Source organism: Neofelis nebulosa, chromosome 17 (genome assembly GCF_028018385.1).
Source record: "Neofelis nebulosa isolate mNeoNeb1 chromosome 17, mNeoNeb1.pri, whole genome shotgun sequence".
Classification (NCBI taxonomy): Eukaryota; Metazoa; Chordata; class Mammalia; order Carnivora; family Felidae; genus Neofelis; species Neofelis nebulosa.
Genome location: NC_080798.1, coordinates 10,186,068 through 10,201,776, shown reverse-complemented (window position 1 = coordinate 10,201,776; position 15,709 = coordinate 10,186,068). Strand labels below are relative to the sequence as shown.

General features: G+C 59.3%; 2 protein-coding genes across 3 annotated transcripts in view; one reads left to right on the top strand and one right to left on the bottom strand.

The window, feature by feature from the left end:
* Positions 1-6,248, top strand: part of DHX34 (DExH-box helicase 34) — a 40,161-nt gene extending 33,913 nt beyond the window's left edge. The window contains exon 19 of the mRNA XM_058707287.1: positions 6,162-6,248. Within this exon, the coding sequence (XP_058563270.1) occupies positions 6,162-6,187 (26 nt within the window). The 3' untranslated portion in view covers positions 6,188-6,248. The remainder of the gene's footprint in view (positions 1-6,161) is intronic.
* On the bottom strand, positions 3,550-14,431 carry MEIS3 (Meis homeobox 3). Of its 2 annotated transcripts, none has more exons than XM_058707295.1 (13): positions 14,268-14,431; positions 12,427-12,608; positions 12,095-12,254; positions 11,949-11,999; positions 10,926-10,976; positions 10,590-10,739; positions 8,204-8,315; positions 7,868-8,016; positions 6,905-6,981; positions 6,629-6,687; positions 6,438-6,521; positions 6,014-6,076; positions 3,550-4,079 (listed from the first exon to the last, which is right to left on the bottom strand). In XM_058707295.1, exons 1-12 carry the CDS (start codon positions 14,277-14,279, stop codon positions 6,027-6,029), a joined length of 1,137 nt encoding a protein of 378 aa, XP_058563278.1. In that variant the 5' UTR covers positions 14,280-14,431; the 3' UTR covers positions 3,550-4,079; positions 6,014-6,026. The 2 variants fall into 2 exon arrangements, with proteins under 2 accessions (XP_058563278.1, XP_058563279.1); XM_058707296.1 differs by having other exon boundaries at positions 10,590-10,688.
* Between the last annotated feature and the right edge of the window lie 1,278 nt (positions 14,432-15,709).

Below are 15,709 nucleotides of genomic sequence, written 5' to 3'. Positions count from 1 at the left end.
ACAAGAGGCTACAAAGCCACACACACGGAGACACCGCCACGGACTCCTACGAAGCGGCCCCCGGTTATAAAGAAGACCCGCTTTGCCACACAATCCCGCCGAGACTCGGGTAGCGACGCCCCGCGTCTCGTAACCCCGATCGCGCGACGGCTACCGAGGCCCAGCGTGACAGACACAGCCAGGGACCCAGCCGTTCCTCAGGGACACGCGCGCGCCGCGCGGTGACAGGCTCAGCCGCGGACACGCGCCGTGCCGACCGCCCTCCCCCAGCCGCACGCGCCCGAGCCCCGCCACCCGGCGGCTCGCGGTGTCCCCACCTCCCGGGGCCCGTCCTACTCCGGACGCCCGCCCGGCCCCAACCCCCCCAACCCCGGGCGGCGGCCGCTGCCTCCTCGCCCCAGGAAACGGGGGAGGTATTTTTAGTTACAATTAACCTCCCGCCCAGTTTCCCTCGTCCCCGGTGGCACATCCAATTGGTTTAATTAGAGAGGATTCAGCGAGAGGCATTTCCAGTCGCCCAGCAGGTGGAGGAGGGGGAGGGGGCTGCCCCTCCCCCACCCGCCTGCGTCCCCAGTTTCCCCATCGCCCCCGAAGGCCTCCCCTTGCAGCCGACCTCAGGCCTTGGCCCGGCCCCGCCTCCTCCCCCCACTGCCCTCAAAGGAGGGCCGGGAAGTCCTTCCTGCTGTGTGTCCCTCACCCGTCCCACTTCAGTCCTGGGGAGTTTGGGGAGGATAAACACTAATCTTAATGGCCCAAATAATATCTAACAAAGAGAATAGTTCATATTAGCCCCTTTAAAAATCATAGACTCTTAGAATTATATATGTATGTGTGTGTGTGTGTGTGTGTGTATACACACACATATATATTTTAAGTTTATTTATTTTGAGAGAGAGAGAAAGAGCACAAGCAGGGAAGGAGCAGAGAGAGTGAGGGAGAGAGAGAAAACCCCAAGCGGGCCGTGCATCGTCAGCGCTTGACGTCATGGGGCTCAAACCCCTGAACCCTGAGACCGTGACCCGAGCGGAAATCAAGAGCGGGACGTTCGGCCCACTGAGCCACCCAGGTGCCCCCTGAATTAGAGTTTTCTTTTTTTTTTTTTTTTTTTTTTTTAATTTTTTTTTTCAACATTTTTTATTTATTTTTAGGACAGAGAGAGACAGAGCATGAACGGGGGAGGGGCAGAGAGAGAGGGAGACACAGAATCGGAAACAGGCTCCAGGCTCCGAGCCATCAGCCCAGAGCCTGACGCGGGGCTCGAACTCACGGACCGCGAGATCGTGACCTGGCTGAAGTCGGACGCTTAACCGACTGCGCCACCCAGGCGCCCCCTGAATTAGAGTTTTCAAAATGAGAGGTGGTGGGGGCGTAGGTAGAGCACAGGCTTCAGAGCTTCTAGGCCTCCGGTTGGAACGGAGATCCACAGTCCCCTGCCGTGTGACCGTACCTCTCTGGGCCTCACTTTCCTCATCTGGGAAATGGGGGCAGTGATCGCACTTCCTTCGCGGTGAGGGTCTGTCAGGTTGGCAGGCATGAAGCTTCTAGAACAGAGCCTGGCACCCGGCTCGCAGCAGGTAACTCCCCACCCCCCACCCTGCTCTACTGTGTCCAGCCTCCTGTCATGTGCTCATTTGCTCAACCCTTTGGGGGTCCCCCACCCCAGGACACCAGCCCCTGAAGACGGCGGTCCCGCTGATGGGCCCGGAGAGCAGGGCCGCGGTGGCCTGAGTCAATGAGGGTGGAGGCAGCTGAGTCTCCAAGGCACTGCTGGTTCTCCCCACCTGTTCCCCGGGCACTCGCTGTGAGGTGGCACCGGGTGAACGGGCGAGTGACGGGGAGAATTCCAGGGAGGGGACAGTAGGAGGAAACAAAATGGGGCAGTGATGGAGCTGCAGTCAGGAGGGGGGTGCTTTGGTTTGGCCTCTCCTGCATCTTTGCCCAGGTGACTCAGCCGGAGAAGGTGGAGAAGGGGATCCGGGGCAAAGGGAGGAGCCAGGACAGAGGTCTGGAAGGGGCACTGAGCTATTTTCCACAAACAAGGGTCTAAACCCAAGCAACTTCCAATTTGCCACTGAGCCCCATGGCGTCTTGGGAACGGATCGGCAGGATCGTCAGATCCTGGAGTTGACGGCAGCTGAGATTCCCATGAGGGATATTTGATCCCTTGAGCACCTGGTCGGGGCTCAAGGCCTCTGTGGGTCAAAGCCTAACACGGCCTGAGACAGAACAGGCTTGGGGGCCCTGGGCCTCAGTTTCCCTGCTTGCATCACGAGGGTCTAGAGGCTGCTGCATCGTAGAAGATGAGTATCGATGGGGCGCCTGGGTAGCTCAGTTGGTGAAGCGTCTGACTCTTGGTTTCCGCTCAGGTCATGATCTCCCGGTTGGTGAGTTCGAGCCCTGAGTGGGGCTCTGCGCTGACAGCGGGGAGCCTGCCTGGGATTCTCTCTCTCTGCCCCTCCCCTGCTCACACACGTGAGCGCGCGCGTGCACACACACACACACGCATGCACACTCTGTCTCTCTCAAAATAAATAAATAAGGGGGCGCCTGAGTGGCTTAGTCAGTTAAGTGTCCAACTTCTGCTCAGGTCATGATCTCACGGACCATGAGTTCGAGCCCCGCGTCCGGCTCTGTGCTGACAGCTCGGAGCCTGGAGCCTGCTTCCCATCCTGTGTCTCCCTCTCTCTCTTTCTGCCCCTCCCCTGCTCTCACTCTCTCTGTCTCTCAAAATTCAATAAAAATATTTTTAAAAATTAAAAAAAAATAAACTTAAGAAAAAAAAAAGATGAGTATTGAGTGACTGGTGGTTTGAGATGGCCTCTGAGGGCCTCATGTTTCCAAGCTCAGGTCTGCGTGTTCCAAGTGAGTATCATGGGGCTGGTAAGGGGCAGAGCAGGGATTTGAACCCAGGCACGTTGGGCTGGAGTCTGGTCTGTTGGCCACACATACATGTTTCCAAGGATCGCTCTGGGTAACTGCATTTATCTCCCATGGGACAGACGAAGAAAAGTCATCTGTGAGCCACAGTGTGGGAGGGGGATGCAAAAGCGGCCATAATTCTTCATTCCTCCCCATCGCTTGTGCTATGAGTTCGCAGCCCCCCTTCCCCGCCCTGTAAGGGGTGGAATCTGCTTCTTCTCCCTTGAATCTGGGCCGGTCTTGAGACCTGTGGCCAAGGTAACGAGGTATCAGACACAAGCCAGGGCCTCAGGAGGCCTTGGGCCCTTCTGTTCTCTCTTGGGGTCCAGTTAACCAGACCACCTTGTCATCAATGTCATCGTGAGGTCCAGTCACTCCTGTGGCCTCGCTGCCAGCCAGCGGAGCCCCCTTGCTGACCTGTCGCCAGCCATGCTACACAGGAGAGCCCTGTTTTGAAATCCCAAGAACCGCCCAGCAGAGTGTAGTATACCGACCTATAGAATAATGAGCTAAAAAAGAAGTTGGTGTTTTAAACCACAAAGCCATGGGTGGGAGCGCCGGAGGAGAGCGCGGAGAGAGCGGGAGGGGGCCGGGAGGGAGAGAGAGTATCAATTATTATTATAGTCATTCAGGTGCTTCAAATTGATGAGTATTTGAATCTCAAAAGAGACACAAGAACTCAGATCGGTGGCTTTTTGTTTTTAAGACTTTATCATTAAAAAAAAAAAAAAAAGTAGAAGACATCAGTGAAGGGAGGTAGGGGAGAGAAGGGGAGGGAGTGGGCTGGAGGGTGAGGGGGCCTCTCCCAAATGTCGGATCCAGCTGACCCTCCTTCCCTGACAGCCCCAGCCCACCTCCAGTCCCTTCTCTAGCCTGGAGGCAGGGGGATCCCCAACCACCACCTTCTGAAGACCCAGGCCCAGGATCTCAGCTTGGGTTCGAGGCAGAGGTGAGGGCAGATGTGGGGCGCAGGGCCTGGAGGCCTTGTCTTTGTCCTTGAGAGCCCCTCGAGTGGGCGCTCAGGCCCCCATGTCCCGGCGGGGCCCCAGGGAGGTAGGCATTGCGTTGGGGGCCTTAGGAGGTGGGGTCCTGAAGTCAGGGGGCCAGGCAGGGACTGGGACCAGGTGTGAGCCTGGCGGTCACAGTCCAGAGGCTGGGGTCTGTGAACAGGGGACAAGAGGCCAAGTCAGGAAGTGGGGAGGGGTCTGGCTCCACATCAGCCCCTCTGTGCAGCCCCCATCAGCCCCATAGCAAGAGAAATGCAGAGGGAGGGAGGGAGGGAGGGAAGCAGAACAGAAATGGAAAAGGGAGACATAGACAGAGACAGAGATGTAAAAAGAGACAAGAAGACAATTAAGACCAAGAAAGAGAAAGGAAGACAGGGAGAGAGATGGACCAAGACCCCTCACCTCCCCGAGGTTCTCCTGACATTCAGACCAGGCCACACCTGTCCTCGGTTGGTCAGGGCAGAGCTGAGACCCCCACTGACCTCCCACTGCCAGTCCCTGAACAAACCTGTCCCTCTTTCCTTCCCAGGCTCCAGTCCCCATGCCCCTCCATGCCTAAGTCCTCCTAGGTCTCCACTCCCATCTCCCAGCCTTCCTGTTGGACCTGAGTTCATTACTCATCCACCCAGCTTGCCAGTGCAAGCCTAGCCCAGTCCTCCCTTCCCCTCATGGCTGTGACTGGGTGGGGGGAGCAGGGTGCTATCTCATAGCTGTGAGGCTTCTAAGTGCACTGGGCCTTTGCATATGCTGTTCTCTCCTTTCCTGCCTCGCTCCTTCCATTCTCCTGGTCTCAGCTCCAAGTCCCCTCTTCCAGGAAGTCTTCCCTGAACCCCCCAGCCTGGGTTTGATGCCCCCTCTGGGCTCCTTCAGTTCTTGGGTTCCATCACTCCAGCCCTGCCCACTCTGGGACATCACTGTCTGAAGACAGGTCTGTCTCCCCCCCACACTGGACAGTGAACCCTGTGGGGGCAGGGTACAGAAATGCTCAGAGAATGTGCATTAAATGAATGAGTGAATGAATGAATGAATGAATGAAGCAGTGCTAAAGTAAAGACTCTGGCTTTCAGAGTCTTAATACAGAGAGAGTCAAGATCTGATTTGTGTTTTAGAAATTCCAGGAAGCCTCTCAACCCTGGGGCTTTGCACATGCTGTTCCCTTTGCTTTTCTGAGCCAAGTGAACCTGCCCAAGTGACCTCTTCTTAGCATCACTTTTCTCCTCTGTAACATGGAAATAAGAATATTTTTCCCCCCAAATTTGGGGTTTTTATGAAGACTAAGTGGGAAGATGCTCTAAAGTCTTAAGACCTGGGAGCATAAAAGAATGCACCCTACTACTTTGCCCCCCTTTCCTCCCCATTGGATCCCTATTCATCCTTCAATGCCCTACCCACAAGTCACTTCCTCTATAAAATATTTCCTAATATCTCAGGGATGAGTGATGTCTCCCTCCTCTGAGCAAGCTGTGTTATATTGTTTTCGCTGTTGTTCTGGACTGTCATTCGTTTCTGATGTCCATTTCCTCACAAGCCCAGAATCTTCTCAAGAGCAGGATTCTACCGGGGGCTGGTCAGGATGTGGAACGAGGGTTTAACATATTTTGGAGGCGTATGAACGGATAGGTGGGTAGATGAATGGGTGAGAAGGTAGGTGGGTGAGTGCATTCTAGGTGGATATGCGAGTGGGTGGACCAATGGGGAGGTGGGTGGATGAGTGGGTAGATGTATTTTCTGATGAAGACAGGTAGTAGTTGCCTGCGTAGATGGATCACGGGGAGGTAGGTAGCTGAGCGAATGCATGGATAAGTGGGCGCATGTGTGGTTGGATGGATAGGGAGTGGATATATTTTGGATGGATAGTGTGTAGGTGGGTGACTGATGGATGGATAAATACAGAGACGGGTGAATGAGTTGATGGATGGATGGATGGATAGATGAATCATCTTCCTACTAAGCCTTGGGGAACCCTCAGTTCAGGGACCCCTGCTGACCCTGCTCTGGGTTGGAGGAATATTGGAATCTGGAGTTCTTACCAAGGTTTGAGAGCCACACAACCCCCAACCCAGTGCCCCTAGACATTGGACACTTACACTTGTCCTGAATCTATAGATAATGCCACTCTCCTTCTAAGTTCAAACTCATCCCCATCGGCCCTGGAAGACAAAAGAGGAGGGTTAGTGGTTCTTCACCAGACATCTCCATATGCCCCTGAATCCTTCCTGTCTGCTCCTTCCCCAGGGGATCCATCTATCGAGACCGACTGAGTCGTCATTTAAGAAAGGACTGGTCCTTTGAGGAAAAGTAGAGCCTTCCAATGGATGGGCAGAGCCTGGAAGAAGCGAATTCGGCTAAGAAAAGGTGGGCATCTGGAAATCTACAATTGTCTCCCCAGCTCCACTGTTATGCGAATGAAGTACTATTCCTGAAGTTAATCCCAAGAGGTGGGGCATCATCATTTAGAGGAGGGGCCTGGTGTGCTGGGGGGCGTGGCCTAGTTAAGGGGCGGGGCCTTACCTGGAGGCCTGACTGTCATGTGTGGCTGAGCTTCCGTATAGCTCCCCATGGGCTGGCCCTCTGGGCTGAAGGCTGCACTCTGCCCTGCGAGGGAGGTTGAGGGGTGCAGGCTGAGCCCCAGGGTGTGCGGGTCCCAGCCTTGACACTCCCCGGGGAACACTAGACCCTCTCTCCCCGCCTTCTCCCTGTACCTGTGCGGTTGGATTGATCTATCATCGGCTGCACGATGCGTCTCCGGGCGTTAATGAACCTGGGAGGGGGTCATGGAAACAGAGAGAGGTGTAAAGAGGGAATAGGAGAGAGGCAGCAATGAACACCCGAGACAGAGCTGGAAAAGAGGACGGGGACAGGGGAGGGGAGAAGAGAGGCTCCCAGGGGCTTCGCGGCCTCCGTCAGCACCGCGGACAGCGCCCGGCCTCCCACCCCAGGCGGGCCCACGGACCGCGCAGGCCTCCTAGGTCACTCACCAGTTGTTGACTTGCAGGATGGTGAGCCCCGTGTCCTGCGCCAGCTGTTTCTTCTGCTCCTCCGAGGGGTACGGGTGCTGTGGCCACCAGCAAGAGTCACCCTGCCTGCCCAGCTGCCATCTGACCCCCCAAGGCCTGGCCCCATGGGGATGGGGAGCCAGGAGAAAGCTCGTCTGAGCTGTTCCACGCTCCCCCCAAGGCCCAATGGAAGGAAGCGGAGAAGCCAAGCTTCGGGCAATTATGCCCGTGAGCGCCCCCGCCTCTTCCAGCAATTACAGGCTAATTGGCCAGCTCTCATTAGGGAGACCGAAGCTGGGGGTTCCAGCACCGGAAAGGAGACAGAGCCCAGCACCAGCCCTCTCGGAGTTTCTGTCACGGGTTCCTGTGTGTGTCCTTCCCTGTCCCAATCCCTCTCCCTCTCTCAGTCCCCCTGTGACTCTCTCCCTGTGTCTACCCTGCTCTGATCCAGTCCACCCCACATCTCTCCATTTCTCTCTTTGTTTCAGCCTCTCCCTGACTCTCTTCCTGTCTCTAGTCCCCACCCCCCCAGCTCTCCCCACGAGGCAGTGCGGCGCACCGGTGAAGGCCAAACCGCCTGCTTCCGAACCCACTTCTGGCTGGAAGACCTTTGCACAATGGAGCCACCCACAGCCCTATCCTCGCAGGCTTGGTTTTGGCCGGATGGTGATGACCGATGGGGGGAGGGGAGTGGGGGGAACAAACGGGTGGGGGGTTGAGGTCAGGACTGAATGAGTTCGGAGCCCTTAGCAGCAAGCACCTGGCATACAGGGAGCGCTCATGGATGCTTGATCCTGCCAGTCCCCCTCCCCTTGAGGTTCGCCCTCAACATTTCCCCTGGGCCTGGATCTCCCATCTCGGGGTCTCTCTCGGGGCCTCAGTCTCCACACGACCACACGCCTTCCCTCTCTACGCCCACGCTGCCCCTGGGCCCGGGGCTCTCACCGAGAGGTGCTGAAACAACCAGGCCCTCATGATGTTGGTGGCCACCTTGGGGAAGATTCCCCTCTTCTTATTGTGCCGCCGCTCCTGGTCCAGCTCCTCGTCCTCTCCCCCTGAACTTGGAGAGGCCATGCTTGTGTCTAGTCCGTCTCCTGGGGGAGGACAGGCATGCCGTGCTTGTGGGCAGTAGGGGGGGGGTACCAGAGAGACCCAGAACCCTCACCCACGAGACTGCTCCACACCCCAGTCGTCCTTGTGCCTGTGGAAGTCCTACTTGCTGTCTAACTCCAATCCTCAGACTGACTCCCACACTTGTCCTCCACCTGCCAGGCTTCTTACCTTGGTCACTGGAGTTGTCCCCACTCTGGGAGGCCAGGCCCCCACTGGAGGGACCCGGGGTCCCCAAATGTACGGACCCGCTGTCCTCATGGTCTCTAATCCAAGTATTATTCTGGAAAACAAGAGTTGGAGGTCAGCGCCAATGTAGCACAGTGGCTGAGACCAGGGACTCTGGAGCTGGGACCCCTGAGTGTAAATAGAGCCTGTTCCTGCCTCTTTCCTGGCTGTGTGACCTTGGGCAAGTCGCTTCACCTCTCTGTGCCTCTGTGTCTTCAAGGGAAGACAATAAACTCTCCCCACCTCGAAGAGCAGGGTGAGGACTCAAGGAGTTAATTTACATAAAGACACATAGCAATCACCCGGTGAAGAGGCGTTTATACAGATCTAGGGCACCTTATCTGAAATCCTTGGGGGCCAGCAGTGTTTCAGAATTCAGAGTGTTTCACATTTTTATTTATTTTTATAATTTTTTTTAATGTTTATTTTTGAGAGACACGGAGACAGAGCGTGAGCGGGGGAGGGGCAGAGAGAGAGGGCAGCACAGAATCCGAAGCGGGCTCCAGGCTCTGAGCCATCAGCACAGAGCCCGACGCCGGGCTCGAACCCACGGACCGCGAGATCGTGACTTGAGCCGAAGTCGGACGCTTAACCGACTGAGCCACCCAGGCGCCCCTTATTTTTTCATTTTTAAAAGTAATCTCGAACTCACCACCCGGAGATCGAGAGTCACGTATACTGTACTGACTGAACCAGCCAGGCGCCCCAGAACTCTTCACGTTTTTAGACAGTAAATCCGCGCACACACTGCGTATTTCATAACACCCCTAGGGTCTGGGACTTCACCTCGTCATCAAACTCATTAACATTTCTGCAGCAAAACGGATGAATATTTAACGAAGTGGAATAAATAAAGGCTATAAATAGCCCCTCGTTAGTTCAGGTCAGATTTTGCTGTGAAATGAGTTTGCGCTAAACTTACGGGGGATAAAAAAAAAAACCAAAAAACCAACTTCCAGTTTTCAGAGATTGAGGGGGGGCGGTTCTCTGAGTTGCCCATCAGGGAAATTCTGGGTTGTGCTTCCTCTGTCCGAACTCCGACACACTTGGAGGGACTTGAGAATGCCTTGGATGCACCCTCACCACCCCCACCCCCACTCTGCGTCCCAGGAGGCGGACCCACCCACACAGACCGAATCAAGACCTCTTTGGCATTTGGTTTGAGGGATCAGTTCAATTGTTGGGAGGCAGGTTGGGTGGGTTCAGCTCTTGTTGAACCCCCAGGGTACCCCCACCTGCCCCACTGACTGCCCTTGACCCCGGTCGCTGCTTTGTAAACAGTCCCTCCCCAAACGGCCCAGTGTGGGTGCCTCCTCTGTGTCCTGCGGGACTGAGCTGGGGAAGCCGCCGCTCAGAGAAGGTTTCTGAGGGTTTGGTATGTCTGCGTGGAATTGTGCGTTCGAGCACACTGCGGGCAGGCGTGCAAACTGGAGAATCATCAGTCTGAAGGCTTTTGAGCATGGCTCCAGGGGTAGCCCCAGATCTGATGGGATGCTGGGGTGAGCACCCACATCGGTGTGCCTGAAGCGGTCTTGAAACTGTGGTGTGGCACGCGTCAGTGTGCTCGCGTCCCTGCCCGAGATGGGACGGTTGACCCCGGAGAGGGGGCGGCTGTGGCGTGGCTGCGAGTTACATGGGCACAGCTGGGACACGCGACAGGATGGGAGCATGACTGCATCACTCTTTGAGACGGCCAGCTGGCTGTGTGTGACTATCACAGGGCCCCAGTGTTCTAAGTTTGTGGCTGTTGTTCGAGCGGCCGGTTGTCCCGTCTGCGAGACAGCGTGTGTGGATTGCGACACGGGTGGCTTTGCGACTCTGTGGGGCCGGATGATCGGCCTGGGTGTGCATCGGAGGCTGCTCGAAGACGCGGGACACGGCTGGGCCACTGAGTGGGTTGTAACCGGCCCCACAGCCGTGGGGCTCTCGCTCAGCAGGTGCAGATTAGGAGTTGTGGGGCAGAGGGTCCTCGGGGCCCGTCTGTGTCTGCTGCGTGCGGCACGCCCGGGTCTGTGTCGTGCTGTGGCCGGGAGCCTGTATCATGTGGTATAACCGTCGCGGGTGTCGGTAGGGTGTGTGGGTGTAGCCGAGTCTACGGGTGGTCTGCTGGCGCGAGTGTGTGCCTGTGCGTGTGTGCACGCGCATGCACCGTCGTCCGGCCAGGTCCCGGTCTGTGTAGCCGCCGCGCCGGGGGGCACGAGCCCTGTGGTCCCGCGTGTCTGACTGTGGCTGAGTCTGGGTGGTATGCACGCCCCCACGCTGTAGCCCAGCTGTGCCTGCTCATGGCTTTGGTCGCGGGGTGACGCCTGGTGCCCCATCCCCGGCCCACCTGATCCGGGAGGCTGGGGCAGGAGGCCGGGTAGTCCTCGAGATCTTCCCTGCAGCCGCCATCCCGATCCTCGATGACCAAGTCGATGGGCATCTTTCCCTTGAGGCAGGTGATGTAGCGGTGACAGAAGTTGTCGCACAGGTCGTGGACCTGGGGGGGCACCGGGGTACTGGGGGGGGGGCCACCCGGGGGCCAGGGCTGGGGTGTACAGGGACGGGGGCAGCATTCGGCTCCAACTCCAGTGGGCAGAGAGCCTGAAGGAGGGGTGGAGGGGGAGAGGAGAGCAGGGATGGGGGGGGGGCAAGCGAGGGTGTGAGGGGAGTGGGAAGCACTCACCTTCTCCAGCTCCAGCAGGTGGAACCGGAGCACCTGAATGGCCTGTGTCATCTGTAGAAGGAGACAGGAAGGGACGGGGAGGGGGGAGAGGGAGGGAAGGAGCAGGGGAAGAAAGAGAGAGAAGGAGGGAGAAGGACGAGAGGAGGCGGAGGAGGAGGAGGAGAAAGGAGAGAAAAGGAGATAGAGGAACGGGAGGAATGGGATAGAATGACAGAGACAGCGGACAGGGAGACAGAGAGAGACAGAAACAGAACCACAGGGGCAGAGAGCAACAGAGACAGAGACGCAGAATTACGGGAAGATGGAATGTTAGAGAGTCAGAGACAAAGGAAGAGAAGCAAGAGGGGCAGAGACAGGAAGGGATCCATCACAAGAGGAGAGAAGGAACGTACGCTATAATGGAAATACCCCATCTTGTCCCCTGCTCCACGGCCCACCCTTTGCCTGCGAACTACATTTCCCAGACTCCTTTGCCAAAGGGTTCGGCCAATAGGAAGCCCCGGCAGGAGCTGGAAACCAAAAGGAAGAGAGAGGCCAGGGTATTTCTCCTTCCCTCTCCCTCGCCTTTCTCTCCTCTCTCCTCTCCCCTTCGCAGCCAAGTCCCTGCCCTCATTTTGGGGTAGGTTCTCATCCTGACTGATAGAACAGCCAATGCCTATTGAGTCTCTGTTCAGTGCCAGGCACTGATCTAAGTGCTTGACTCTTTTTAGCTCATTATATCCTCACAACAGCCCTACAAGATAGAAATTGCTACTAGCTAGGAAACTGAGGCACAAGGAGATGCAGCTACTTGCCCTGGTTCACAGAACTAGTGAGTGGCAGAGCTTGGACTTGAACCCAGGCCATCGGTCCCCATTCTCAAACTCTTGGCTATAGTCATTGCGAACGGGCAACAACGATCACTATTTGGGAAAGGGGGTCAGGTGATCTCCTCTCCGCTCCCACAACGAACCCCAGGGCTGTGGAGGGAGGGACAGGAGACCCCTATGGAGGAGGGAGCGTTGGGGAGGGCCCAGATCTCACCAGATTGTCCAGCTCCGGGTTGGAGGAGAAGAGGGGCCTCTCGGAGCGGACCTGGAAGGAAGAGAGAAGCCAGAGAGGGTGCGTCCTGTCTCCAGCCCTCCTCTCCTCACTGGCTCTCCTGGCCCAGAGCAGACGGGGGTGCCTACCTGCTTAGCAAAGGCAGCGATGTCCTCGTTGAAGGAGTCAGAGGAGCAGACGTCACCGCCTGGAGGTGTGCCCAGCCCAGCCCCGGCCCCGTCTCGGGGCGAGCACGTGGCCAATTCACATTTCTCAAAGACCAGGGCCAGCAGCGGGAAGAGCGGGTGTCTGGGGGAAGCAGGAGAGAAGGCTCATGAGGGGAGGCCAGGGGCCTGCGGAGGACGGAGCACCTGGGAGAAGGACAGGAGACCCAGGGGAAGAGATGGAGAGATCAAGACAGCGCGAGAGAGTCAGAGACACGGAAGAGGGGGCCCGCATCCCGAGAGCTGTCCCCACTCACCCATAGATCTCGTCCTTCTCCCTCCTCAGGCCATCACTGTCCAAGCCCGGGGGCTGGGGTTGGGGAGGCCGGTGTGGGCCATAGGGCCCGGGGGCTCTCGGTGCCGCGGCCACTGCCTCTGAGAAGCCAGCCAGGGTTGCAGTGCCGTCCACGATGCCTGGGTAGTGAGGCAGCTCATCGTACTGGGGGGAGGTGAGAGGGAGAGAGCCCCAGGGAGGCATCAGGAAACCTCCCTACCCTGGCACCCAGGAGATGCTCTCCCTGCCCTCAGGAACGAGCCCTTTCTTTCCCTGTGTCTGAGCCCAGCCGCCTTGGGCCCCGGATGTCCCACGGGGCTGTCTCTTTGGGACTGAGAGCCCTGTCCCAGGGTCTTCCCTTATACCCCTGGTCTGTGAGAATGTCCCGTCAGAGATTCTTGGTGTGTGGGCAGGAGGGTCCAGAGGAGAGAGACTGACCCAGGTCTCAGGTCTGAGGGTGAGGGTGGGGGTCAGGGATCAGCTGGCTGGTAACTGTCAGCTCCTCCCAGAGCAGGGACAGGAGGGAGGAGGGGAGAGAGCCGTGGAGAGATCCCGAGAGAGAGTCTGGGGGCAGGATGCAAGACAGAGACAGAGGTGAGGAAAGAGAGGGATGGAGGGGAGGAGATACAGGAGGGAGAGGGAGAGAGAGAGAGAGAGAGAGAGACTCACTCCGGGACCCTTCCCATAAAAGCAGCACATCATTTATGCATATATGTGTGTGTGCACTGTCCCCTCCCTACTTCAGTTTCATCTCACAGTTGTCAAATATGCACATCTGAGTGTCCCTTAACAACGTGTCACACCCCACCCCGCCTATGAACCTACCCCCTCCCGCCAAGGCCCAGGACTGAGTGGGAGAGCGAATGAATGAGCGACCGAGACATTCCGCGCATGCGTGCATGAACGATGGAGGCACGGAGCACAGCGCCAGGCACACGTTCCGTAAACACTTGTTGAACCGAGTGTAACCCCGCGCAACCGCGGCAAACCCACCGGTGCCACCCGCCGCAAGGAGAACGACTGTCATTACAGAAGCGCGCGCGCGCACACCCACATACACACACACACGCGCGCGCGCGCGCGCGCGCGCGACGGGGGCCAGAGGGACCTTAAGCCACTCAGGCCAAACCCTCTCCTTGGGCAGGAGGAGACTGAGGCTCAAAGAGGCCAAGAGACTCAGAGGCGCGCGAGCCTTCCTGCCGTGGGGCGCCCTGGCCCCTGCGGGATGCCAGGCTCTGCGTGCGTGGGTCCCTCTCTCCGTCTTTCTCTTCGTCGTCCTCTCCTAACTTCTCCTGAGCCCCAAAGTTGAATCCCGACTGTTCCCCGCGGTTCCTCGCGCGTCCTAAGATGTGCAGTAAGGGTCTTCCGTCCTGCGTGTTCCCACCCCCTCCGCCCCCAAAGGTGCGTACTCACCTCCTCGCCCGTCTCCTCTGATCTCCCCATCCCCAGGACCACGGACCATGGAAGCCCGGCCTGGCCAGACCCCCCGCCCCCACCCCTTCTCCCAGCACTGTCCCCACCCCGACCCCTCAGGAGGACTTGGAACAAAAGTAGACCGCGGGGAAGGATTGGGGAGGGCAGAAGAGGAAGGAAGGGGTAGGATAAAGGACCTGAGATAGAGCGGGAGACCCGGGGGCGGAGAGAGGGGAGAGCCGGGGCAGACAGGAGACAGGAGGAGACCCGGGGCACAGGCAGGGGAGGCAGAGAAAGAGGTGGAGGAGAGGGCGGGATGGGCCGACGGGGGCCGGAGCGCCGGGGCGGGGGCGGTGCAGGGCTGGGGTGCGCGGCGGGGCTGGGGCGCCGGGCGCCCGCCCTCAGACCTACCCTCCGGGCCATGGGCTGACGCCGGCGGCGGCTCCCGGGTCCCTCCAGGGCCTGGCCGGCGGGGCGGGCGCAGCCCGGGGCAGCGGCCCCCGACGGGCCGCGGTGCCGACGCCAGGGGGTGGGGCAGGAGGCTGGGGGCCCGGCCCCCCCACCCCCACCGTCGTCAGTGGCCGGCGCCGGGCAGCGCGGAGGCTGCGAGCATGGACCCCGGGCGCCCTCCCCACCGCGGGGGTCACGGCGAGGGGCTCATGCCGGCGAGGGAAGGGGTGAGTGGGGCGGGGGGGCGGTCGCCCGAGGCCCCCTCCCCGGGCCCCCAGTTCCCTCCGCCGGGGCCCGGGAGGATCGGCAGGGCTGGCGGAGGGGGTGGGGGGATGCCGAGGGGGGAGCGGGGGTGGGGAGCGCGCGGGGGTGGGGCGGGGAGGGGGCCCCGGGCCGGGGAGGGGGCGGCGGGCCGGGGGAGGGGAGGGTGATGCTGGCGGCGGGGCCGCTCGGTCTCTCCCCGTCTCCCGGTCTCTCCCGGTCTCTCCCTCTCTCTGCGGTCACATCCGGAAGTTCCACATCGAGATGCTTAACCCGCTGTCCGCCGGTGGCTGGGCCGCGGGCGGGGCGGGCGGGGCGGGCGGGGGCGGCCGGGCCCCTCCTCCCGCGCCGCCGCCGCCGCTCCCGGGGCCGCCTTTGTGTCGGGGTCTCCCCGGGTCGCCGGTCCCCCGGCCCGCCCCACTCCGCGGCGCCCTCTCCCCCCCACCCACCCCTGCCCGGGCCTCCTCCGCCTCCCGCCCGGCGGCCGCCACAGGTCTCTGTCCGTCGGCCGGTTCCCTGCGCTCCCCGCCCTTCCCTGCTCCGGCCCGGGGGGGCCCCGGCGCCGCGCTCCCCCGCGTCCGCCCGCCGCTCTCGCTTTCTCCCCATGTCCTTCCCTCTTTGTCTCTCTGTCTCTTTGTCTCTGCCTCTCTTTGTCTCTGTCCGTCTGCCTGCCTCTCTCTCTCTCTCTCTCTCTCTCTCTCTCTCTCTCTAGCAGACAGATCAGACCGAGGACAGGACCCCATATTTTAGTTTCTCTTCTTGCTCTGGGCCCCCTAACTTCCCTCCCCTGGGAGACAGGGATGCTCATGTGCCCGGGTGTGAGGCCATCTGCGTGTGTGTGTGTGTGTGTGTGTGTGTGTCCGCTTGCGCGTGTCCCTGGCTGTGTCTGTGTGTCTGGTTGTGGGCCCATGCCTGGGGATGCGGGTGTGTTTAAGATTTCCAAGTGCTGTTTCTGTCTCTGAATATGGTGAGTCTCGGGGTTGTGGGTCCGCGGGACTTTGTACACACCGAGGCTGGGCCTTGGACCATCAGAGGGTCAGCCCGGGCCCGGGTGTGTGCAGGCCTGGGGGTATCCCTCTGTCCCTCCCCCGCCCATTTTCGACCCCTGCCTTTTACAGGACGGCCCCCCCACCCCCACCCCC

Bases quoted from the DNA above. Each gene is read 5' to 3' on its own strand.
- MEIS3 (XM_058707295.1), bottom strand. The intron at 8,017-8,203 runs GTAAGAAGCCTG...GTCCTCCCCCAG, and splicing joins GGACAACTCCAGTGACCAAG to GAGACGGACTAGACACAAGC. The intron at 6,688-6,904 runs GTGAGTGACCTA...ACCCCCTCCCAG, and splicing joins ATCCTGCAAGTCAACAACTG to GTTCATTAACGCCCGGAGAC.